The sequence below is a fragment of the Peromyscus californicus genome, unplaced genomic scaffold, assembly GCF_007827085.1.
Source record: "Peromyscus californicus insignis strain IS unplaced genomic scaffold, ASM782708v3 Scaffold_15__1_contigs__length_86483966, whole genome shotgun sequence".
NCBI classification, from domain to species: Eukaryota; Metazoa; Chordata; class Mammalia; order Rodentia; family Cricetidae; genus Peromyscus; species Peromyscus californicus.
The window spans coordinates 33063901-33090598 of NW_026294447.1; the positions used below are offsets into that span (position 1 = coordinate 33063901).

The 26698-nt window shown below is 38.3% G+C and overlaps 1 protein-coding gene across 1 annotated transcript; it reads right to left on the reverse strand.

Moving 5' to 3' along the window:
• Positions 1-441: 441 nt before the first annotated feature.
• On the reverse strand, positions 442-26557 carry Klhl28 (kelch like family member 28). Its single transcript, XM_052738602.1, has 5 exons — positions 26427-26557; positions 14999-15897; positions 10588-11031; positions 9212-9420; positions 442-4193 (listed from the first exon to the last, which is right to left on the reverse strand). Exons 2-5 carry the CDS (start codon positions 15895-15897, stop codon positions 4030-4032), a joined length of 1716 nt encoding a protein of 571 aa, XP_052594562.1. The 5' UTR covers positions 26427-26557; the 3' UTR covers positions 442-4029.
• Positions 26558-26698: the final 141 nt, after the last annotated feature.

Here is a 26698-nt window from a genome sequence, read left to right on the forward strand (position 1 = left end):
CCCAGGGAGATGGGTCGGCCAAACAGCTGGGAGTTTGCTGTGGGCTCTGGATCCTGGGCCCTAACTTTCCTGGCTCATTGCTGGGGTAGCCTCTCTTAGGCTGGGTCTTTTCTCCCCCAGTAGAATTTTCTTCTAGATGCTATTAGGAGTTGGCAATAGTCCAAGCCTGGAGCAAGCAGCAGGCCCTCTTAAAGGGGGTGAGTTTATCCCTGCTTTCCAGATCTGACTAAGTTCACCTGACCCTCCTTCACTAGGATTACAGGCTTGTACTGTGAAACTCCTGCACCTTATCTTTTGAGACATCCATCCATCCATCCACCCATCCATCCATCCATCCATCTATCCATGCATCCATCCATCCATGTATCCAAAAGAACTTGAGTGACTGAAGAGTTGAACATGACAAAGATTAGTTCAGTTCACAATAATTATTACATGATACAAATTTATATTTTTCAGTTTTATTTTAAATACTTCACATTAAGTGAAATATAACTATAACCATTACAGAGCATTACCACAATAATATACACAAAGAACTCTTAAAATAAAAAAAAAGAACACAATCTTCAACAAGTTAAATGCCACTTTACTATGTAAACAAAAATAAAATAAAACCCTGATGCTAAAAAGTACCTATTCAGAGGTAAAATACAGGTACAAAACATTTAAACATGAACCTTACTGACAACCAACCAACCACACTCTTTGCAACAGAGGACACCCACTGGTACTCCACATCTACAATGCTTCAGAATCCTGTTAAATGCACAGCCATCTCTGGTTCATGACACGGCACAATTCATAAGGCAAAGATATAGGCATTATCATCCAGTTCTTTAATTTCACATGTATATTAAGGCAAACTTGGAACTTTTTGCTTGGTATTTTAAAATAAGTGGGACTTTACACGATAACTTGACAAAATTAAATGTAGAAGACATGCGGATATATAATATGAAAGACATGGGTGACAATTTTTCTCTCTGCGAGATGTAAACTGGATTTTTATTTGACCATATTCACACTAGTAAGATTTGTAAACTTTTTCTATGCAAAATGTATTAAACTTATTTTCCAAATGTGAATATCAACACTGAATTCAGTACACTGGAAATGAAGAGCCAATAAATACCCAGCCACAGAATCATTATCTAATTAAATCTTGTCTAATTAAAGTGCTGTCTACAGTGGGAAAGAGAGGGTTGAGTAGCAGAAAGGATGTTAACTTGACCTGTCACAGAGCTTGTGTACTTTCTGCATAGAAAGTTTAGAGAGGTTATCACAACTGATTGAACTTGACTTCACTGTGGAGTTTGATTTTCCTAAAAATGAGCACTTTGGTGACAACACTAGGAATCCACCACCACAGCTGAAAACAAACACCAGGACCCAGCATGATACACACATGTATTTTCCTCATTGTTAGCCAGGGCCACGGTGTTCTAGAAAATGGGTTTGTGTCTTTCCTAGTTTTGTTTTTCCTTTAGAAAATATACCATCCAATTCCAGATGAGAAATCTCTGTTGTGAACTTACCAGGTGTCAGGACATACAGTAGCTATGCTTACTATGAACAATACAACAGGATTCCTAAAATACAGTGTATTTCTAAATTTTGAGTGCAATTTTTTCTGCTTTGTATGTTTCTGTACTTTGTTCACAGAAACATGATCCTACCGTTGCCCAAAATGTTTTGCATTTAGTTTTTAAGCAAGATAAAACTTAAGATTTAAAAAATAAAATAATAGTCAGTATACTTTTGATCTAACCTACCAAATGGCTATGTATTTTGTAGGAATTGCACACTGGGAGCAATATATGAGGAAAGCCCTGTTAAAACAGAATGATTAGAATAGATGTGTTTATGTTTAAAATAACTTTCTAGTCTTCCAAATTCACTTCACTTCTGGGAGGAAGAGATTAAAAGTAGCATAACAATATATTTAATAATTTGGCTGATATAAACAAAAACATTTATGCTTAGGATTTAAAAGTGTGTATCTGCTGGAATCTACTTTAAAATGCTTTTCTTTAAATACGGTTTAGGCCAACCACAATAGTGCACCTTATTCCTATTCAACAGATTTATTCAAACCAATGAAAAAGTTATTGCTATGTGTCACTATGATATTCAAATAAGCGACATAGAAAATACTTAGTTGATTTTATTAGCTTCTGTTGAGTTCTAGGTTAAAAGAGACTAAAAATTACTTGCAAGGCTTCATAATCTGTGCAAATATTTGTAAAGCATGGTATTACTCTATGACTAAAGATGATTTTACATAGTTTCATAGTATAGTCTCAAATCTACAACGGGTAGTTTATGGAAAAACAAGGAATTCTACAAATTGCTCGGCTATAGTTTTTGAGCAATAACATATATGCTAACAGGTAAAGCTAGTCTTTATAATTACAAATGGCTTCTTAACAATAGTTAGAATAGTATGGCACTTAAGAATGCAGGATGAGTTCTTTTTCTTAGGAAAAAATATTCACTGGTCTTGTAGAAGTTATAAAGAGAGAGAGAGAGTAGGTAGGTAAAAAAGAAAAAAAAAAGGAAACGAAAACAAAATTACTAAATTCGAAAATGCAAGTACCAACATAGTAATAAAATGCAAATTAATGTGTTAAGACTAACAGATATTTACTAAACCATGCTAGAATAAGTTAACTATTTTTTTAAAATAAGCTGTCAGTGGCTGTAACAGTTTTGTTGTGAAAGATTGTTTCTTTAATCAAAGCAGAACCAAATTTAGAACCATTTATTCAAGTAAACATCGAGTTCCAGTTTTCCTCAATAAATTAAAAATACTCAGTTACCTAAGAAATAAAAACAGTAATGCACACCTGCCTAGCATGTTGTATTTGGTGCATGTATTTCTGTATTGAAGGACAGGTAATATCTAGAACAAGAAAGAAAATTAAAAAAAAAAAGCATCATTCTTTAAGTCACCATTCAAAAACCATGGGAAGTATAACTCAAGCCATTCAGATGGTTTTGGATGTTAACATTAATGTAATCACTATTATTTTCCATAAGCACAAATGAAGTCAAGCCAATAAAAAATGAAAAAGACTATCATAGTACATCATGCATCTCACACTGACCACCCAAATAACATTGGTTACAGCTTTGTTACACATCCTGCAGTTAGCACCATTTTTATAATTGAACACTGAAAACAAAATCAGGACCGTAAAAGACTAAAATGAAGAATATGTGAAAACAACAGTATGCATCGAGGGTGGTACCAGACAGCTTCCAAATGTATTTACATCGACTGCGGGCGCCTGCTGTGTAGCGCTGGAGAACAGCTGCAACCACGCGATTTGCTCTCTATCCAGGCTCACCGAAGCACAGAGGAGGTCATCAGCCCACACAGAAAAAGCACAAACAATAAATATGCCCTGTCTTAAACAGGGCCCCAAATATGATAATAAAAGCCATTGTTTTGCAACTTTATCACACTATTAGCCCTAAAATCATTTAGCAGAAAGAGCCCTCAGATGACTGACATGGTATTTACAATCCTTAAAAGTACCCAAAGGAAAAGCAGCCCTTTTTAATAAAACCAATGCGAAGTGTATGAATTTACATCCAACAATCACTATCCACACTCTGTCCAGTCATTCAATACACTCCAGGGTCTGAAGCTTCTCTCTTCCTAGTAAATCAAAATACAGATTTAAAAAAAATGAGCTTAAATTATTGAAAACAAAATTAAAAAGCAGCAAGGTTTTCTCTACATTTAGGAATATAAAAACTAGTCTATCCCAGTCTTAGTGGAGAAAAGTGCACAATTTAATTGGTTAGGTCTTTCCTTTTTTTCCTTCCTTTCTTTTTTTTCTTAATTATTGATTCACTATATAATCAAGAGCAATTCAAACTATTTGTCTGTTCAAAGTACCCAACAAAGCTCTGAGTCTTCACGCCACTTCAAGTTACAGAGAAAGCAATGCAGTTTTCAGGACACTGGGCCTTCTTTCCGTGGCACCACCATGGGCGATTCCCACAAGTTCACACTTCTCAAAGTGCTGTTAATCCAAAATTGCAGCGACAGTATATCATGCCAGCTGAGTCCAGCCATGTATCTGAGATAGGGTCGTATTTCTGTACTGTGTTCAAATAGGAAGACCCTGAGTGACCACCGACTACATAAAGGTAATTATCAATTACTGCAGCACCAACTCCTAAGACAGGTGGGGAGAAAAGAACACACAGGTGAATTATGAAGCAGATTACGTCTCACTTAGAATAATTTATACTTTAATATATTTTCAAAATTCATTTCAGCAATCACTATAATTATACAAACATTATAGAAATATAGGCTTACTAGAGAAAACAAAAACAAAACAAAAACCTCAACAAAGCAGTCAGCTGCCTTCACCTCTGCTCTTCAATTCTATTCTCCCTCCCTACTACAGGAAAGTACTTTCAAAATATGCTTTTAGTTTTGACACACAGTAATTAGACTTGCTCACAGGTTACAGTGTGACATGTCAATGCATGCATAGAAAGTACAATGATCAGATCAAGATGACTGGCATTCTTTTCTTTTTTTTTCTTCTTCTTCTTTTTTTTTTTTTTTTTTTGAAGACAGGGTTTCTCTGTGTAACAGCTCTGGCTGTCCTGGAACTTGCTTTGTGGAGCAGGCTGGCCTTGAACTCAGGGAGATCTGCCAGCCTCTACCTCCTGAATGCTGAGATTAAAGGTATATGCTGGCATGCATTCTTAAAATACTAGGAAGAAAGCAATATATTTCTAATGTATATTTGCATGTCTTTCTATAAATTTGATCAGGTTTTCAAATACATTGTACTATATAACTTATGTCTTAAAAATCCTCTCTTAGATATTACCACCTATAGTAAAAATTCTAAAAATAGTAAGTCTACCCACATTTAAAACACTCTCACTGTTTTTATGGCTTTCCCTATTGAGTGTGCCGGAGAAACTATACTAAACACTTAAATGGTTCGTTGTATTTTAATTTCCCTTGAGTTCTTATGATTCTGGAATTTTTTTTTCAATCATAAAAATAAGAAAGCTCGCCAGGTGGTGGTGGCACATGCCTTTAATCCCAGCACTCGGGAGGCAGAGCCAGGATGATCTCTGTAAGTTCGAGGCCCTCCTGGGCTACAGAGTGAGATGCAGGAAAGGCGCAAAGCTACACAGAGAAGCCCTGTCTCGAAAAACGAAAGAACAACAACAACAAACTGCCCTTTAAACAATGTCATTTGAGTTTGGGCTCAAAAATAACAATTTCTCCTGTACCTAAGGATGTATTTTTTTCTTCTCTAGAAACCGTAAAATCGGATCCTTTTTTTGACTGAACTATCCTACTTGCAGAGGAAAGACTATTTGATAGTGAACACAAAGACAGTGGGTGACTAGAAAACAAATAGAAGAGCTGAGAGAAGGGGACAGGAGAGACAGCAGGCTAAATAAATAAATAAACCTTAAGTAAACCCACAGTATTTTTCGGCGTTCTCAACCATCTGAAGATATCATTAAGTATGTGGCTGTGGAGAGAGGTGGATGATATGGTAAAGCAAGGGAGGGAAACAGAAAGCCACAGACAGAGACCAGGTGGAATACAGAGACAGAACAGTAGATTTGTAAAAGAAAACCCTCCCACAGAGCACTAAGCAAACAGCACAGAGAGAAGAGAATCCTCCAGTGAGAGATGGAAGGACTTGGAGGGCTCCACACGTGCCCAAGGTGACTCTGAAAAAAGGAAGTTTATAATGCCATTTCTAGCTTGGCATGGAGGTGCACGCCTTTGATCCTAGCCCTCTGGAGGCAGGGCAGTGGCTCTCCCTGACTTCAAGGCCAGCTGTACTTCAGAGCAAGTTACAGGGCAGCAGCCAGAGTTACATGGTGAGAACCTGTCTCAAAAGAAGAAAAAGAAAAAAGCGTTTTTGTATTCTGTGTCCTGTGCAGCACACAGATGCCAGAGAGGCCCCTGTACTTTCCAGCTTGCTCACTGGTACTATATGTGACTTTGCCTTAGCAGAGGTCTCACACTCCGACTTGGGCAGGGGAAGCAGAACATCCTGCATTTCTACATCTTTAAACAACAAAGGCCTCACCGTCCCCCACTGCGAAGTGACCAAGAACTCATTGTAACTTGGACTGAGATTCGTGGGAAGAGATCTACTTGACTGTAGGGGGAAGCCACACCTGAGAGGCAAGCTGAGGGTGGACACTCAGCTAAGCAGCAGGAAGATGAGAGAAAAGGTGTATGGGTACAAGACAGGTGGCTAGAGTCAAGAATTGCAAAGCCCTGGCACACAAGATCAACCACAGCCTGTGATTTGGCTACTGCTACCAGGGATGGAATTGGCTTGACTGATTTGTATATTCTCAGAGGACCACAAAAAGTTGTGCAAGTCTCCCATGCTGAAACCACACAGGCAGAGTGCCTCTGAGAGGAGGCCTCATCCACGCAGGGTGTGTCCCCAGACTTACCTGGTGGAGCAGTCCGGAGGGTAGAGCCGGCACTTCCACATTAACAGGCTCACACACCAGACAAACTCTGTCTAATCTGTAGGGACTTTAGAGGGGAAAACTGACTTGCACACCAAATCTAGTAAACAACAAAAGGGGGTGTGTGTTGTATGTGTGATGTGTCGTGTGTATGTGTTTTGCATGTGTATGTATGTGAAATGTACGTATGCATGTGTCTGTGGGTGTATGTATATGTGTGGTATATGTGGTGTGTGTGGTATGTGTTATGTATGGTCTGTGGTGGTGTATGTGGCGTACATATATATATGTAGTGTATGTGGTGTGTGTGGTATGGTGTATGTGGTGTACGTATGGTGCATATGGTTTGTGTGTGGTATGTATAGTGTATGAGGTGTGTGGTATATATGTGTGTTTATGTGTGGTGTACGTGGTGTATATATGTGTGCTGTATGTGGTGTGCAGTATATGTGTGGTGTATGGTGTATGTGGTGTGTGGTATATATGTATGTGTGGTGTATGTATGTGTGCTGTATGTGGCGTGTGTGGTGCATGTGTGATGTATGGCATATGTGGTATATGTATGTGGTTTGTGTGTGGTATGTATGGTGTGTGTGGTGTGTGGTATATATATATATGTGGTGTGCAGTGTGTGAGTGCTTCTCTGAAAAAAGAGGTACTAACAGCTTCCCTCTTTCCCTCCCTCCCTTTCTTCTCTGTGTCTCTCTCCTCTCTCTTTTCTGGACTGCTGTCTCTATTTACTTTGCACTCTCTATTATTTTTTCTGTGTACATGTGCTGTATGCATATGTACAGATGAGACCAGATATCCATAGCAAAAAACAAAAACAAACAAACCCAAAAAAAACGCCACCAGTAGTGACCAAACTCTAGATGCCTAGGCCCCATAAACATCATGAATAATGAAGACAACATGTCTATAAATTAGCACCCCTAACTGTAATGTTCCCTGGAAAAAGAGACTTAATTGATGCACAAGACAATGATTTCAAAACAGAAATGATAAATATGTTTAAGGAACCCAAAGAGGATAGAAAGAGAAGAAAATCATAGTGAAGGCATAGAAAATATCTTCAGTACAAAAAGTCACAGAAGAAAATTTCCAACTTATGAAAGAAATGCCTATCCAGATAAAAGAGATCTATGGAACACTGAGTAGACAAGATCAGAAAATCAATTCTCCATGACATATTATAGACGACACTAGAAGGAATACTTCAATTTGACGACAGGACAAGCACACTCAAGAGGTCACAGGGAACAAATAACACCAGGACATGAAGTCCAAAGACAGCGGAGAAAACACCACATAACTACTGAATGACAGGAATTAATATACACCTTTTAATAATAACTCTAAATATTAATGGTCTCGATTCCCAAATAAAAATATATTGTTTGGCAAAAACAAAAAACCACATGTAGGTCAACGGGATAGAATAGAGGACCTAGAAATCAATCCTCACAGCTATAGCCGCCTTGACAACGGAGCCAAAAACATACATTGGAAAGCAGACAGCCTCTTTAACAGTGGTGCTGGGACAATCAGAAACCTGCATGTAGAAGAACAACACTAGCTGCCAGTCTCTCACCCTGTACGCAAATCCATTCAAAATAGACCAAAAGCCTTAATGTATGGTTTGAAATTTTGAAGCTGCAAGAAGAAAAATAAATAGAAAATGGCTCAAGTCAGAGAGGCATTAGATAATAACTCTCTGAATAGGACTGTAACAGTTCAACAAACAGTAAATGAAAAATAGGATTGGACAGCAAAGGGAACTACTACCAGAGTGAAATAGCAGCCTACAAGCGGAAGACAATCTAGGCTAGATATTTATCTAATAAGGAACTAATATTCAGAATACATAAATGACTCAAATTAAATAAAAATCCAAATACTTCAATTAATAAATGAGCAAACAAACTCAACAGAGAACTCTCAAAAGTACAAATCAGAAATACATGAAAAACTGTTCAACTGTCCTTAGCTATAAAGTAATGCAGACCAGAAGTGTCGTGAGATTCCACCTTACCCCAGTGAGAATGGCTAATATTCAAGCAAACACCACACGCTGGAGAGAACACATGGAAAAGGAACTGACAGACCATTGGTGAAAGTGTAAATCATTCGTCTATGACTGAAATCTGTATGGAATTCCCCACAATACCAAAAGCAGAACTACTATAGCATCCAGCTATCCCACTTCTTGGAACACACCCAAAGGAAAGAAAGTCAGCATGTAATAAAGATACCTGTAAACTTGAGCTTATTGTGGGGGGCAGATGGAGTCAGGAGAAATGGCGGGAAGATTACAGGTCAGTATGAGGCACAGCAGCATGAAATTAAAAGTGACTCTCCCTCAAAACAAGGTAGCAGAGAACCAACTCCTGTAAAATTTTTCTCTGACCTCCATATACATGTACCACACTGTGTCTGTCTCTGTATGTATTTCTCTCTCTCACACACACACATAGACACATAGACACAATTACACAAGATTTTTTTCTGATAAAATAACATCCTTACTGTTAAGGTACAAGATACTAGTATTATAAGAATATCACTCCATAAAGCACAGTCCTGTATTTTGAGTTTAATGAGTTAACAGCTCAAGATGTAGTTAAATTTTAGGATATTTACATGCACAAGCCTGGGTTTCAATCCCCAGTACCACGAAACGAACAAACAAAAGAATGAATAAATAAACAAATATTACCTGTCCTGGGCTCTTTCATTGGTCTGCACACTGTCCACTGATTTTGATGCGGGTCATATCTTTCAATGCTTGACAGATGTGAGACACCATTGTGCCCACCTACCACAAAAATAAAACCTAGCATAACTCCGACGCCAAAGTGAATCCTTTTATCGGCCATGGATGCAACCATCTCCCAGGAATCCTTACTTGGGTCATAGCGCTCCACACTGCAAGTATTTACATGAGGAAGAATTAATTCATAGGTCACTGTCACTCTTTCTGCCAAACCAAAACTCAAACCCACCACAGTTTTAAAAACTAAGTAAAAAAAACAGACATACAAATAATAGTAATTTGTCCCAAGTGCTTAGGTATCTGTAGATAAGATAGGTATAAAAGTTTACTTTGTGAACAGGATATAACAATAGCTGCATGTTATTCTTTCCTACAGTTAGATAGGATATCCACAAGGAATTGGTTGTAGGACAATTCCATGGATGCTCCCATCCCTCATACAAAATGGTATAGTATATATAAGCACAAAACTTTTTCATTAGATTGTTTACAATGAGTGAAACACCACTCCAAGAGATAAAATTCCTTAGAACATCAATTTTTAACAAAGGTTTAGAACTATGAGTCACAGTACATACAATCAGTATCTTGCAGACCTTACTTTTTCTTACCTGTATTTCTCCTTTATTCCAAGAATATACTACAGAAACAGAAGTCTCTCATCCTCACTCTAGTACTGTGCTGACATGTCTACTGTGACTATAGAACCCCAAAAGGAATATGAAATAAGGCTTGAGTTTTAAAAGCTGCTGCTTTAGAAAATATTATCCATACATAACTATGGGTGTGAATATACCACAAAAAGGAGAGAAGTACTTGAGAAATGGTGCTTTCCTCCATCAGGGGGTCCAAAGGCTGAACTCAGTTTGCCAGGCTGGTGCAGCAAGTGCATTGACCCACTGAGCAATCTTACTGGCCCGAGATTTTAATTGTATGATGTTTTACACTGTACTGTAATACATGAATTGTACTTCTTTATTCTATTAAGCATTGTAAGAAAAAAACACGCACACACATAGATACATACAAAATTATTGCATCATATAAAATTTTAAATCTGTCTAATTTGTTTTAGGTTTTCTGAGCTCTAAAATGTAGTTCACTAGTTGGACATAAACTTTAATAGGAGAGATATGAATCTCAGTGATAAAATACAATTACACTTAGGACAGTCTAAATTTCCAAATGCCTATCAATATTATTTAAGCATATTAAAAGTCCATTTATACACACAAATTATTTAAAATTCAAAAATGACTGTACATTGTGCTTCTGCAAAAACCTACAAACACAAGCAACTCGATTATTATGTTAAATACCTGTTCATGTGAGCGGGGCCATACCCTCCAATGGCGTAAATCATTCCATCCAGAACAGCTGCAGCAAAACAACTTCTTGTGGTTGTCATTGGGGCCACAGGTTGCCATTGTCTTATTTTGGGGATATATTTCTCTACAGATTGCAAGTAAGACTGTCCATCATATCCACCTAAAGCATAAAGTTCTCCAGCAAGGACTACTACTCCAAGGGTACTTCTGCTCTCGTTCATTCTCTCTAGAGAAGTCCAGGTATTTGTATCAGGGTCCCAACACTCCACTGAATTTTCATGTTTTCTCACGGTGACACCAGGACGCACGCTAGTTTCAATACCACCTATAACATAGACTTTTTGGTCTAAAACACATATCCCAAATTCATAGCGAGGAATATTTAGGGGCGCCAGACCAATCCAAGAGTCATTCTGGGGAAAGTACATCTCCACACTAATGAATAAGCAGAAAAATAATAGATTAAAAAACTCAAATGGCCCATCAACAAGAATGTGTACTTGCATTAGTAATCAAGGTTATGCAAATCAAACCCACAATAAATCATGATGTACCTTCCAGACTGTTGAAAGTGCAGGCAGAAAATAACTGGTAAGAGTGTTGTGCCAACATGGACACACTGCGGCTAAGAGTGTAAACTGGTACAAACTACTCTGGAAAACCATTTTATCTAACAAGTTTTATACCTTCACTTAGAATTTCATACTTAACGTGTCTCCTCGACTGAGTATCTCCTATAGTCAATTTCATAATAGGCAACATATCCAGAAATGCTCAATGGAGCTCAAGACCATAACTCATCAAAAAGAAAATGCTAAATAAGGTATAGTATGCATCTGTCCCATGACTAAGAAACCACCAGAGACCAGTCTCCTTTGGCTCCACAGGCTGAGCATACTGGGGTAGGTAGGATTCAGGCCCACAAGGCTTAAGGAAGCCTTAACTCGATGTACGGTTTTATGGATTCAGTCTGCTCAACACCTCACAGTATGTGGGGTCTTAATGCCTCTAGTTCTCCCATCTCCTTGATGTTCAGCACTTAAGTGGCAGGCTCCCAGAAGCTGTTCCATCTCTACCATAGATTTCTGCCTAGGCCTTCCATTGTTTCCTATGTCTTCTTAGGAATCTAAGTAGACAAGCCACAGCAAGTGTGTTCTGAATCTCTGGTGGGTCAAGCTGCAGCTGGAGTAGTCAGAGTGCTATGCTGAATGCTGTGCCCAGAGTCCTGAGATGGCTTTGTTTGCAGGTCCATGGAGGGGGCCCTGGGCCTATGCCTAAAACTGCTCCGCCCTCCTAGAGCTATGGCTCTGTGGTAAAAAGAGGATCCACAAAGACTATCAAAATGTTGTCAGTCTCTCTTCCTTTCCTGATGGTAGTTTCTGGCTTCCTTATATCCACGCTGGTCTCTTTAGTCTGTGGAATTCACATGGTCACAGCTTTGGTTTGCTCTTAAGCAAACCTTTTCAACTCTTGACATGCGACGGCTATGAAGGTCTCAACTTTCCCATTCTAATTCTATCTTTAGGTCATTTCTTTCCTCTCATTTCTTAAGTATATTTACTTAAAAAACTGCTGCTTAGACATTCTTTTGCCAGGTAACCTAGTTTGTCACTCATGTGCTGTATTATGTAAAATGAGGGATGTGTTCTCTGCAATTGTATAACAAGAGTGGCGTTTCCTCCAAGTTCCAAGTCCATGTTCTTCCTATCTGTCTAAGGTTACATCACAACAGCCTTTTACCAACTATACTTCTCCTAATATGCTGGCCATGTACTGTCACAGGTAATGTCTAGAAAGATTCAGACTGTTTCCTCTTCTTGAATTTAGAACTGTCTTTAATGTTCTGCTCATGAAAACCTAGAAAAATCTGCCAAATCTGAGCAACATGTATCCCTTACCCAGTTTCCGAACTGCTTCCACACTTCCAAGTATTTGTTACAGCAACAGGCCCGTCTCCTTGTACCAAGTTTCCTGTCAGTTTGTTTTCTGCCGTAACAGAAATTATTGATTGGGGATATTATAAACAACGGAAGATTATTTGGCTCATGGTATGTAATGCAGGCCCAAGATCAAGGGTCTGTCTCAGACAAGGGCATTTTTACTACATAATAATGTAGAAGAAGCTATTGGTAACACACAAAGAGGGATCAAAGGAGCCACACTCCTCTTTTAGAACAAATCCACTTCCATGATAATGGTCTTAATTCAGGCACACCCAGGATCTAACTACTTTTTGAAGGTTTCACCTTTTGGGGAATGTTGCATGGAGGATTTAGTTTCAACATATAAACTTTGGGAACACATTCAAACCATAACAGAGTACATGTACTAAAATAAGCTGGTATGAAAGAAACCAGAGTACCAGCAAACAAGATTTAGATATACCGAGGTAACTGGTGATGACAAAAGCTAGCAGCTGAAGCAGGAGCAGTACTGTGAGACCAAGCCCTTTGCCTGCGCAGTTTGGGCCAATTCAAGAGAGTTAATAGCCGGGCGGTGGTGGTGCACGCCTTTAATCCCAGCACTCGGGAGGCAGAGCCAGGCGGATCTCTGTGAGTTCAAGGCCAGCCTGGGCTACCAAGTGAGTTCCAGGAAAGGCGCAAAGCTACACAGAGAAACCCTGCCTCAAAAAGTCAAAAAAAAAAAAAAAAAAAAATCAAGAGAGTTAACATCAGAGACTGAACAGAACTGCTAAATACCCAGCGGGTGATATAAAATAAAATAATACGGTTGGTGTAAGGAAAAACAAACAAACAAACAAACAAACAAACAAACAAACCTCACAGTGGAAATGAAACCAGAAGTTCTAAAGGGGGATTATCTAGAATTCATGGATTTCTGCTGACCTAAATCATGTTCGGTAACTCATATAAGCAGATATGGCATAAAGGTATTCATCATAATGATTTTTTGGATTGTTGTTCTTTTGTTTTTAGTTAGAAGCAGTGTCTTACTATGTAGATTTGGTTGACTTAGAACTCCTTAGGTAAAGCAGAATGACCAAGCTCATGACTATACTCCTGGCCCTGTCTCCCAAATCCTGGGATTACAGGAGTGTGATACTATACTCATCCCCCAAAAAAGTCTTCTAAGGACAAATGGTGATCAGTTATATTGATACTTTCATGGGGTGAGTATAGATTGTGTTGCTACTTATCCATTGAAGATTTAAAATTTTCACAGTTACTTAAAGTAATCTCAGTACACTGTCATCCTTATGACTCCCTGTGTCTAAGGAGCAGATTGGTTCTTTTAGAAATTTCCTAAGCTACCTATCCAACCCACACTTTCTTCTCTAGCAGACCTTAAAGGATCTCCTGAGACCCTTTCTCTCATCTCTCTGTTCTACCTGTATTTCTCCAATTATTCAAATCCCTCTTTTCCACTACTGTCCTATTATTTCAAGACCTTGATCTACTAGTGACCATCCCTTGCCCCATGTCTTCAGCCTGCTCCCTCTTCATTTTGACATCTTCTTTCAAACATACTCAGATGTTTCTGTTCAAGAACAAAATATAACACAATCAAAAATCAAAATCATGAAGTGACCTTTATGAAAGGAGGGACAAAGAACCTCAAGCTATGTTGTCAGTGTCAAAGGTGACTTGTATACAGAACTAAATCGAGGGTTGGCAAGCTACACAGCCATGGGCTAAAATTCAGTCCATCCACTTTTACAAATAAAGTTTTATTAGAACCCATCCATGTCTAATCATTTACATACTGTCTACGGTTGCTCTCATCCCACAACAGTGGAAGTAAAGTAGATGTAACAAAGACAAGAGGGCCTACCAGTCTGAAATATCTCCTATTTGCTCTTCACAGAAGCAGACTGAAAGTCCCTGCTGTAAAATATTAGGAAAATAAAAAGAACTCTTTATAATCATAAAAAACACAATGAAAAAAAAATTCACACCCAAGTTATTATTTATGGTAGTTTCTTATTTTCTTATTTCACTGATGTTCTCCTAATTAACTATTTTCATTCAAAGCTCCTCATGTCCTCAGTCTGCCCTCATCACAGGTTCCTAGCTCTCTTCTTTAGCACACTGTCAGAAAGAAGAGGAGGAGGAGAGGGTGATGAGCAAGAAAAGGAAAGAGGGAAGGAAGAGGAGGAGAAAGAAGTAGAAACAATGAAACATTAGAAAAATTAGTATATAACCAGGATAGAGAAATGTACACACTTGGGGTGAGGAAAAGACTAATAATTGAGTATAACAGAGAATGTATGGAAATATGATTAAAATACCCTCATAAATATTTTAGGAAATAAAAAGGAGAGAAAGAACACCAAAACAGCAAATAAAGGAAAATAAAATTATTTTTTAAATACAGAAAATTAGCACATTTAAAAAGCACACTATCTGTTAGTATTACTCCTTTAAAAACCCCATTTATTTACCTATCCAAACAGGCAAAGAGTCCAGATTTTCCTCCTACCGCACACAACACTTTGGGAGCACAGCGAGGTCGCGTCATCAAGACTGTCTGATGAGAGAGTCTATGTTCAGGCATGAAGTGGTACTTTAGGGCTTCATTCAACAGATGTTTACACGTACGATCATCACGGATAAGGTGATTTGCTTCATAGAGCCTAGTGAGGAACTTAACACTCAGCAATGGTAATCGCACGCTGTTCAGCAGTTGTGCTAAGTATTTCTGGCGTTCTTGCACATCATACTTGATCCAAGACTCTAATGCATAAAAAACTGTCTCTTCAGTAGCGACATTCAAGCAGTCATTGGAGACAATCTCATCCAAATCAGCATACGTAAGCTCAAAAAACTCTTCCGTCTGGCAAACAGATTCAAAATTCTGGCATATGTATTTAGTAGCCGCCAAATAAAGGTCATGACAGCCATATGTCTCTGCAAAACGGGAAATTCCAATACAGTTCCCAGGGTCAAGTTGGCTCTCAAGAAATGCACAGCATTCTTTCAGGACAAGTTTTATCTGCAGTAGGTTTGCTGCGGGCAGGAGAGACTCCACTGTGTCCTGAGAAATGAAGACTGTCCCAGTATAGGCATACTCCACAATGGCCTGCAGTGCAGCTTCATCAATGCTCTGAAACTCAACCTCATTGTTCTCCTTCTCAGAAAGGTTTCCAGTGAACATAGCTTTGAAGTACGGGCTGATGCTGGCAAGTACCACTTTATGAGCATGGATTTTAACATCACCTACTCGAAGAATGATGTCACAGAGTTCGTGATGCTGACGAAGGAGATTCAAGCCCTGCAGAAGTTGTTCTGAGTGTAAGTGGGTTAAGTTAGCAAGCATGTAGGTCGGGGATGTGTGGTCCATCTACAGAAAATAAAAGATACAGTTGTTTGAAAATAGCCATGTCAATGTGAGTCTGTTCTAAAGAGCACATGTCAAACTTGTTTATTTGCCACTTTGCTAGGTTTTAAACAGTGAACATTAAAACAGAGGCTTTTAGAGATGGAAAGACTTTAACTATCATTTAATGCAACTCCTTTGTTATAGGCAGTAGAGAACCAACATGTTGTATGATAACCCTCAAATAAGGACTTTTACATGCAAACTGTTTCATTGAGTATTTTCATTAAAGACTCAGCTATCACTACAATAAAATACAAATATATGGAGAAAAAGTTGCTTATAGTCAAATTAGTTTTGAAACAATAGCTATTTTCTATTTGCTCAATAATAACATCAACAATACCAATTGACAGTGACTTTGTAAAGCATAAAGTTCCATATAAGGATATATAGCACATATAGTTCCAGATAGCACATAAGGTTCACTTTATTAAAATGTCTCTTCCTATGACCTCCATGCTCACTAATTTATATTCTTTCCCACAATAGCCTTTCACTCCAATACAACTCATATAATTATTAATGTTACAGCTCTCTATAAAATGTATTATCTCAGAACTGGAGAGTTTATTATTATAAATAATAAATAAATCTTTTAAAAAAATGTACAATCTCCCAAATATTTTCTTAGTAAGTGCTAAGTATTGTCTATAACCTTTCCTTTTTCACCCCCCTTTCCTCAATACAAATTTTCAAAAGTCTAGGTTAATATTAACTTTCTCTAAAAGTCTATTCCTTTACATGCAATTAACTATGTATGTGTAGATTTGTAACCGCCCCCCCCCCCCCCACACACACACAAATTGTCATTTGTCTGACTTAACACGAAGGATCATATTCAGGCTGAACAGTGAACAATGAAAATGGAAGACAGAAAGGTTAAAAAGGAAGAGCTAGATACTTTATAAGAACATATTTCTCCCAGACTAAAGATAGTAACACAGACCTACAAATGAGCTTCTGAATGAATACCAGAGATACAGGCCTGGACACTAATTTCAAAAGCAAGACTAAATTTTATAAACAGTCTGAGAAGATTCATCTTAACTCCAGATAACACTCTAACATTAGTAATGATGTGATTTATGATCACCTTAAAGGGATTAAGTCTAGTCTAAATGAGCTAACAATAGTAAGGCACATCAGAGACTTTGTTTCTTCTCACAATGAGCTTAGAGTTTTCTATCAAAAAGTGTATTTTCGTGTTTAGAGACTAGTAAAGAACTTTATAATGTCTCTCAAGATTTTTAAAAAACAAATCTAAAATTATAATTTAGTCCAGGTAGGTAAATAAGCAAATGTGCAGTGCATACTTCTAAAAGAATGGGGACTGGAGGATGACCCTAGTGGTCTACTGTAGAATCAAGATAGGGACTGGAGGATGATCCTAGTGGTCTACTTTAGAATCAAGATGGGGACTGGAGGATGATCCTAGTGGTCTACTGTAGAATCAAGATGGGGACTGGAGGATGATCCTAGTCATGTGCTGTAAAATCAAGATGGGGACTGGAGGATGATCCTAGTGGTCTACTGTAGAATCAAGATGGGGACTGGAGGATGGTCCTAGTGGTCTACTGTAGAATCAAGATGGGGACTGGAGGATGATCCTAGTGGTCTACTGTAGAGTAAGTCAGACTGGAGGATGATCCTAGTGGTCTACTGTAGAATCAAGATGACCATACTCTGGCACTGCCCTTTCCCTTTGTGGGTTTTTTTTTTTTTTTTTTTTTTTTTGGTTTTTTGAGACAGGGTTTCTCTGTGCAGCTTTGCACCTTTCCTAGAACTCACTCTATAGCCCAGGCTGGCCTCGAACTCACAGAGATCTGCCTGGCTCTGCCTCCAGAGTGCTGGGATTAAAGGCGTGCACAACCACCTCCCCCCCTCCCCAGGCTCGGCCCTTTCCCTTTGTAGTGATCATGACGTGACCATGCAGGGCAGCAAAAACACTGGACAACAAGTTAAGGATACCAAAAGACCTTACACTTAACATAATTTTAATAGGGATAAAATATAAACATTCCAAAACATTGGCACAAGCATAAAGGAGAGAATGAACTAATCTGAGGGATATTTTAAGGGTTTAGGGATTTTAATTTCAGTACCACTTTAATACCCTAGTCTAATGTGGGTTTAAGCTTTATTAATAGAACTGTAATGCACAGAACGTCAGAGAGGAGACTCTCCCTTAGTTCTGGAAATGTCAGTTCGCATCAGGTGCACAGACTTTAGGCATCATCCTAGAGGGAACTGAAACAAACCATGATACCCAGTGAAGAGAAGAATTCAGATCATGTCAAATGAGCAATAGAACTGCGGGTACTGAGTCTAGAGAAAAGGAAAACTCAGGGTTATGTGGCAGGCAGGCCAAGGGGTAAATGCTGCTCAATTATAGTAAGTGTTGATTTGAGGAGTAAATGAATTTACACATATGAAATGCTTACAATAGTGACCATCAGTAAGGTCTTAACAATTTTGTCAACTTTGTATTCATGAATTTTTTAGTTGTTTACCTGAGTGGCATTTAGCTTTCTATGTTGTACTAACTCTTAGTATTAGGTAAGCAATTCATTCTGGAGTCTATGGTACATGTGGTATAAAGTATAACACAATATAACTTGTAAAGAACACATGTACACACAATACATAAGCACACACATGATACATATTACACAGATCTAGACAGGCACAACAATATAATTTTAAGAGACTTAGCTCTGAATCAGACTGCTGTGGCTATGATATTGTCTAAATTGTTTAATGACCTGTGAAGGTCATCTTGAAGTCTCAGTTTTCTCATGTGCACAGCATAACAAAACAGGATTAAAAAGGGGGCAATGTCTTCCTGTTGCTGGCATGTAAGTACCCAATAATTATTAGATGTTACTTGTTATCTGTATCAATATCAGCCTTAAGAAGACTTGAGTTTTACCACCTAAAAAGTGACTCTCTTCTGTTTACCAAAAAAGGAAGGAAACTTGCTTACTATCAACTGAACAAAGAGAACTAAGGCAAGGCCAATGCCTAACTAATTCTATCAGTAAAGATACAGTGAGCCACTTTACGGTTTGGATAATGAATTAGATTTAGATAGTTGACTTCTGAAGACAGCAGAAAAGTAGCAGGAGAAAGACAGCGCTACAGTAAACTGCCTAGATCCTCGACCCACACAGAGAAAAGATCAGTGCCAGGCAAAAGAGCCTGGCTGCCTGACTTCCTATTAGTTCTTAAGGATCCCAGCCTATACTATGTGACACCAAGCAGTTTTAATTCTGAGGCTCCATTCTAAAAGGGTGTGTGGTAACCCCTCACTCCTGGACATCATCATAACTAGGAACATGGGAGAAATTATCTCATGACACACTTAGAGGACAGATGGAAAGGTTAGTGAGTGATGCCCCACATAAGCTCCTAAAAGCCCTCTTCTTCTCCACTGTTCCTGGTTGATGCAGGGTCAGTAAGGTGGTATGGCAAACCTGCTTCCACACACTTTTATCCTTAGAGTACCTCATCTTATTTTAACCAATGTGTGAACTATTCATTTCAAACAGTTTATTTCACAGCAGGTTAAAAATAAAAACTATCAAAAACTAAAAATAGATTGAAGAAAGGTCTTTGGTAGAGAACACTTGTGCACACTCTTTCCACCATATTGACCAGCAGGTGAAAACACTTTGCTATTCAGGCCTCATGGCTGAGTTTGAATTGATTCCCCAAACTCACAGTTCTCTGACCTCTATCCACGTGAATGACACATTTGTTCTCTCTTTCACACATACAAACAATAAATAAAAACTAAAAAGTTTTAAATTAACAACAACTATTGGGACTTAAATTTACATAAATAAATCATATTTTTAATGCTCAATTAAATAATTATAAATAAAACTTTAAAAGGGAAAGGTAAAAATATAGGAACTTAAAGTTAATGACATCAGGTTTACCATATCCCATTATTAAAAATTCTAATTTGACCTCTTTCCTTTCTGAAGAAATACGTCTTAAAAATTTACAGAAGCTATTCAAATATAGGGCTTAAAATATGGTCTTTGCACCAAACTATCAGTATCACTTGGGAACCAGCTGGAAAGGAACACTCCTGTGCCCCATCATGGACAGAGACAGTGAGGAAACACAGAGGGGAGGGGAGGCTAGACAGCCTGCTTTCAGCTCTCTCGGTGATTCTCACGCTTGCAAACACTGAGAATCAGGTCAACTATTTCTAGCCGAAAGACTGCAAATTTTACTTGTAACTGATTCAATATTCGTAACTTTTATTAGATTTGGTTCTCAGCTATTTATCCATAAATGACTAAAAGTAACTCCAAGGAAAAATAATTTCAGATCTTCAAACCCCATGCTATCAAATAATTTTATTATGTTTCATTTATTATTATCTCATAACACCCTTATGGAGAAGGAAGGGCAAGTACCACTGAAAACAGGAAAGAACAGTGAACAATATGAACCAGAACCAGGCAAATCTGAGCTAAGTCCACATTTGGCTACCTAACAGCTCTATGACCTTCGGCATATGTTAATTTAATATATCAATACATAAAATAAGTGATATCAAAGGTGATACTGGTGGTTCACATCTGCAATCCAAGCACTTAGGTGGCTGAGGCAGGAGGATTTATGATGAGTTCCACACCAGTCTAGGATACAGGGCAAGATCCTGTTTTAAACAAATCTAAAAAGTAAGCCTACAAAAAACAAATGATAAATTTACACATATGTAAATGCCCAGAACACATAAACATTGTATCAGGGCACTAAAACAAACCAAAGAGGAATCCAGATAGTAACAACTCCCTTCTGTCGATGTATATTAGTAGATTTGATATACTGAATTGCTTCTATATGCTAGCCATATTTTTTGCTTTAACCTTTGTTAAAGCAAATACTTAAGAGTACTAAGTATCTGTGAACTGAATTAGTCAATACTGAACAAACAGTACCAATGTTAAAGTTTCAACAAGGCAACAGTGTAACACGAATCTTAAAGGGTCTTATTAATAAAAACAAACCTGGAGCCAGGTACTGGGGTGAACGCTGGAAGATCAGAGAAACAGAACAAGCCACAGCCTCACCTTGCCAGTTCCTCAGCTGATCCTGTTTCCTCAGACTGGAAGCCTCTGACTCCTTTCCCAAATGGATCTCAGCTGAACTGCTGCTAAAAGCCTAAAATCTTAACCAGGCTCTAGTTCCTGGTTTTCAGGCCTTATATACCTTTCTGTTTCCTGCCATCACTTCCTGGTATTAAAGGCATGTGTCACCACGCCTGGCTGTTTCCAGTGTGACTTTGAACTCACAGAGATCCAGATGGATCTCTGCCGTGTGTGCCACCATTTTCTGGCCTCTATATCTAGTGGCTGTTCTGTTCTCTGACCCCAGGTAAGTTTATTAGGGTGCACAATATACTGGGGAACACAGTATCACCACACAACAGCATTGTAGTTCATTTTTAATGATTCTCATTAAAATTGCTGTGCCAATACCCTTAATATGTTAAAAGAAGACTTCACAATTTTAGAGTCTAAAACCAAGATAATAAAGATCAGGCTGAGAGTTTAGTACTTATCTACTTAATTGACATCTAAGCTACAAAGAAGTGGTGCTGAAATCAGCTGGGAGGCAATTAACTGCCATATAAATATAGATCACAGCCACAGCAAGTAAACAGAGAAGAAACGAGAGTTGCTTTAAAAAAAAACCCCACATATATATGTATGTATATATATATGTATATACATATATTTAACAAATCAGATTTTTATCATAACTGTTCTGTCATTAAATTCTTTTCCCATTGTTCAGTTTTCCTTACAGTAAAATTCAACCAAATATATATTTACCAGTATATATCTATAGAATAAATGGCAATATTGCATTTTCTCTGAAAATTATTTTCATTATATCTAGAGAAACAAAAGTAAAATTAACTGTGTGTTACTAACATAAATCCTTATGTTTTGGGTTTGGAAACATGCAGCAGGAAACAAGGGCTATATAGGGAGACCCTGTCTCAAAACAACAAAAGCTCATAATTCCTTAACCTTATTAAAGCTCTGACATAATTAACTAATAAGATTCAGAACAGAAACAGAAAAATAGATAAAAATATATAATCAAATAACACATAAAAATATAAAGATTAATTATGGAAAAAAATCAAATTTTATTCTACCGTTTTAGCACCCTTTTCACCAAAGTTCCAAAAGCTCTAAGCAAACAGCTAAACTGACTAATTTGAGTTTTACTTTTTTCTTCTGATCCTTAAAATATATCTAATACAAATGAAGAATATAGAACCTCTAACTGTTGTTATGAGGATTAGTTGAGCTAATATTTACTAAGTAGTTAGCACAGTATTCAGCACACAGCACACAATAAATGGACTACAATTATTGGTTAATAACCTTTTACTTCCATTGTACTTATTAATGACAACTTCTTAAATCACACATATTTTTATACTTTACAGAATTTATTTTCATTTCCAGTATTTCAGGGATGCCTATAAAATTTGGGTAAGAACACACAAAGGACAAAGTGATTTGTTGTTGAATAGAATATTTGTTTAACTATGTAAAGATGTGTTGCATTTGTTTGCATTGCAGAATAATTGTTCAACTAAGTAAAATGTGTTGGATTTGCTTATGCTGCATTTGTTTAACTATGTAAAGATGTGTTGCATTTGTTTTACCTTGCTTGCTTAAGGCACCTGATTGGTTTAAAAAAAGCTGGTCAACAGCTAGGCAGCAGATGGATAGGTGGGGCTGGCGGGTAGAGAGAATAAGCAGGAGGAGGAATCTAGGCTAGAGAGAGAATGAGGAAGAGAGGGAGTTGCCCAGGACCAGTCAGCCAGGCAGCTGCCAGACAGACACACACAGAGGAAGCGGGAAAGAAGGACATACAGAATGAAAGAAAGGTAAAAAGCCCTGAAGCAAAACACAGATGAAGAGAAACAGATTAAATGAAGTTATAAGAGCTAGTGGGACAATCCTAAACTAAGGCTGAGCATTCATAAGTAATATTAAGTCTCCATGTCATGATTTTTGGGGCTGGCAGACCAAGAAAGTCTGCTACAGTGATTCATCCAACAAATTCATTATCTCTGACTCTGGAAATAAAACATTTATCTTCTAGAGCAACTGTGTTTACTCTTTTTAAGTACAGCTCAAAGAATGAAGGTAGGTAGCACATACCTTTCTGGAATCTGCTACCTTAGTTTAAATTATTTTGAAATTTTGCTTTACTCAAATTTGCAATTTTCAGTATAGTCCTAACTACTTCCTTTCAATTTTCTGAAGTTTACTTTTACAATACAACAAAAAGTGTATTCATATTCTATATTCTTATTAAAACCCTGTTCTTTAGCACATGCCTTTATTCCCAGCACTTGGGAGACAGAGGCAGGCAGATCTCTGAGTTTAATGCCAGCTTGGTCTACAAAATGAGTTCCTGGATAGCCAAGGGATACACAGAGAAATCCTGTCTCGAAAATCCAAAAGGAAAAAAAATACCGTTCTTTATCGAACTCTATTATTACATATGAATGCTTTTCTAGTAAATACAGAAAGGACTCCCAGGCTTCAAAAATAAGACTAAAAGAAACTTAAGTACTTTTAATAGATATAAATAAAATATATATCAAACAAAAAGATTTATATTCCATAAGATGATCATAAAAGATAAGATATTTGACAGTGAAGTCTCATTTCCTAAATCTCCACAATCAAACTAATGTATTTTCCATATCTTCAAGGAGACAAAACATAATAGACATAAACAAATTACAATCTGTAATACACATTGAGCTACAGGGACCTGAGACAAAGAAGGACTCATCTTGCTTTGCTCAAAGGAAAAGAACAGAGCAACTGCTTGATTTATGGACCCAGGCCCCTCGAGTAGTGTTCTTTATAGAGGGAAAGGATCATTCTTAAATTTCTGCCATAACTAATAATAAAATATCATTCAAGACTTTCTAAGCTCCTTTTCTTTGATACTGATTACCACACAACCTTAGTCTGGTTAGTAACTTGGCTTCCTAAGTTCTTAGATACATGAAGAGTATGCTGGAGTTTTCAATCTGAAAATTCTGATCACCAGGAAGAGTTACCTTCTATTCCAACATAAACTGGCATTCTAATGTGTACATTCTAATGCACACATCAGTTTCCTGTTTCTTTTTGTGTGGATTGGGTCCCTCAAGTCTGAGCACATATGAATATAAGAATACATTTAAGCATTTTAGTTTGGAAATGGGAATCTAGCAAGTCCCAAGCCCCCCACCCCAGCCCGTGGTTTGTTTGTTTGTTTGTTTGTTTGTTTTCCGTAGTACTATGAATGTAATCCAGAACCTTGTATATGCTAGGCGAGTGCTCTACCAAGCCCCAGCCACCTCGCAAGCACTCTTTCTCACTGACAGGTGTTCCAACCATCTCTTGGTTTTCATTCCTATCCTTATTCTGCCTCTAAAAATAGAAAAGGGGTGGGGACAGCAGTGCTTCTGTTGCTGTTTTTCTACTAAAATAAACCATTTGCTAAACCAAACTTAGGTAGATCCACTCAGACATCAAAAGGATCACTGAAAGCCATGGCTGTAGCTCAGAGGCAGAGCATTTCCCTAGCTTAAGCAGAGTCCTGGGTTCGATGTCCAGCACAGTGAAAGAAAACAAAACAACACCAGCAAATAAACACAAAACAAAAGCTAATGAGGGCACTACCTAGGCTTTAAACCAACGCACAGGTGACATGGTCATACAGCCTCTAATGACTATATGACTACTCTTTTTCAAAAAAAAAAAAAAAGAAAACAGAAAAAAAATCTATGATATTTAAATTGTGCCATAATAAAAATTAATAGATAAAATTTCAACTTGCATCACCAGGAGTATCAATTTATTGTTATAAAGCACTTTGGCACATGTGACTCAATTATTCCAAGATTTCAAAAAGTAATATAGTGGGGTATGGTGGCTCACACCTTTAATCTCAGCACTTGGGAGGCAGAGGCAGGTGGATCTCTGAGTTCGAGGCCAGCCTGTTCTACAGAGCTAGTTCCAGGACAGCCAGGACTACACAGGGAAACCCTGTCTCAAAGAAGAAAAAAAAAAGGATTTCAAGAGATATCCCATTTGGTACTGCTTTGGCAGAAACACTTGCATTTGAACATAAACCCAGAACTTCAAATTATAACTCAGTCTTCAGTCTTTTCTCACTAGGTCACTGAAAAGTAATTTTTTTTTTTGGGGGGGGTTTTATGTGACCTGTTTTCTCTGTGTAACAGCCTTGGCTGTCCTGGAACTCGATTAGTAGTAGACCAGGCTGGCCTTAAACTCACTGAGCTCCATCTGCCTCTGCCTCCCGAGTGCTGGGATTAAAAGCGTGTGCCACCTCTGCCCAGATGTATTATTTCTTTAAAAAGTCTGCCCCCCCCCAAAAAAAAAATTCTGTCTTTAAACCTGGATTGGCAGTGCACACTTGTAATCTCAACATTCAAGACAGGAGAATCAAGAGTACAAGGCCATGCAAGGTTACACAGAGAAACCCTGTCTTGAAAAAGAAAAAAGAGAGAGTTAGTTCAAGGCCAACTTGGGCTACAAATAGCAATTATTTGTTTCAAATACAGAAACAAAAGTTGCTCTTTCATACCCAAAGCATTTGACCTTTCAGGAGATACTCTTAATTCTACTTATAGTTTCATTTACAAAGAGGAAAACACCCATCAGCCATCAAATTCTCAGTTAGCTTAAAATAATGTCTATCAACCCTAAATCCTCTGGGCAGAATTCTCTTAGGATGGTGATGCCAAGAACTTGCACCACCACTGAAATTGTCTAGCGATCTCCGTCTCCAGGAGACTGAAAGACTGCAGAGACGCTGGAGGATCCTACTGGGAGATAGGAGAAGTGCAGGTGGGGCGAAAGGGCTGAGTCCCACAGAGCAGCTACGTTAGAAAGATCTTAAGCACTTCGTCTAATGCATAGCGGTTAGCTACACACGGGGAAGTACAGATTCTGCACATCTTTAAAAAAATTTAGTCATGCGGACAATGAAGTGACAGAAACCTTTAACACTCCACAGCCAGCATTCGAGGAGAGGGAAAGGAAGCATGGAAGAGGAAGGCGGGACAAGGAAGGTCCCCAAAGACTAGGAATAATAATAATTTTAAAAAAGAAGAAGAAGAGGAGGAGGAGGAGGAGGAGGAAGAAGGAAGAAAAAAGGATAAAAGATAAAAGGACTCAGTCTGTAAGACTGACTTTGGTTGGGTTCTCCTGTACCGATGAGCAGTCAGCTGGAAGAAAGAATCTCATTCAGGATGGTAGAGAAGTAGAACGTTTACAATGGCAAGCAGCCCTGCAGAACATGTCGCCTGTGTGCCTGCTCCGGTACAGACATTTACCTCTTACTCTGGGTCATGTGCAACCGGGCAACACTCGGCCAAAGCTTGCACCATTGGATAATAGCAGAACGGAAAATACCTGAGTCCCAGGAATAACACCTGCAACGACAGGAGGAGGAGGAGCCACGGAAAACTGGAACCCGGACAAGAACCTCACTTGCGCTGCTCAAACCTCAACTCTTACGGGTGGGGCGGGAAACTTCCGCCCCGAGCAGGGACGCGTCATTTCCGTTTAAGGTCTTGACCCCCGCCTCACCACTCTGGCTACGTTCCAACAGTCCAACTTCCTCTTCCAGGAGTCTTCTGCCTGGGCATAACTCCCTACGTGGACTACATGACCCAGCATGCATC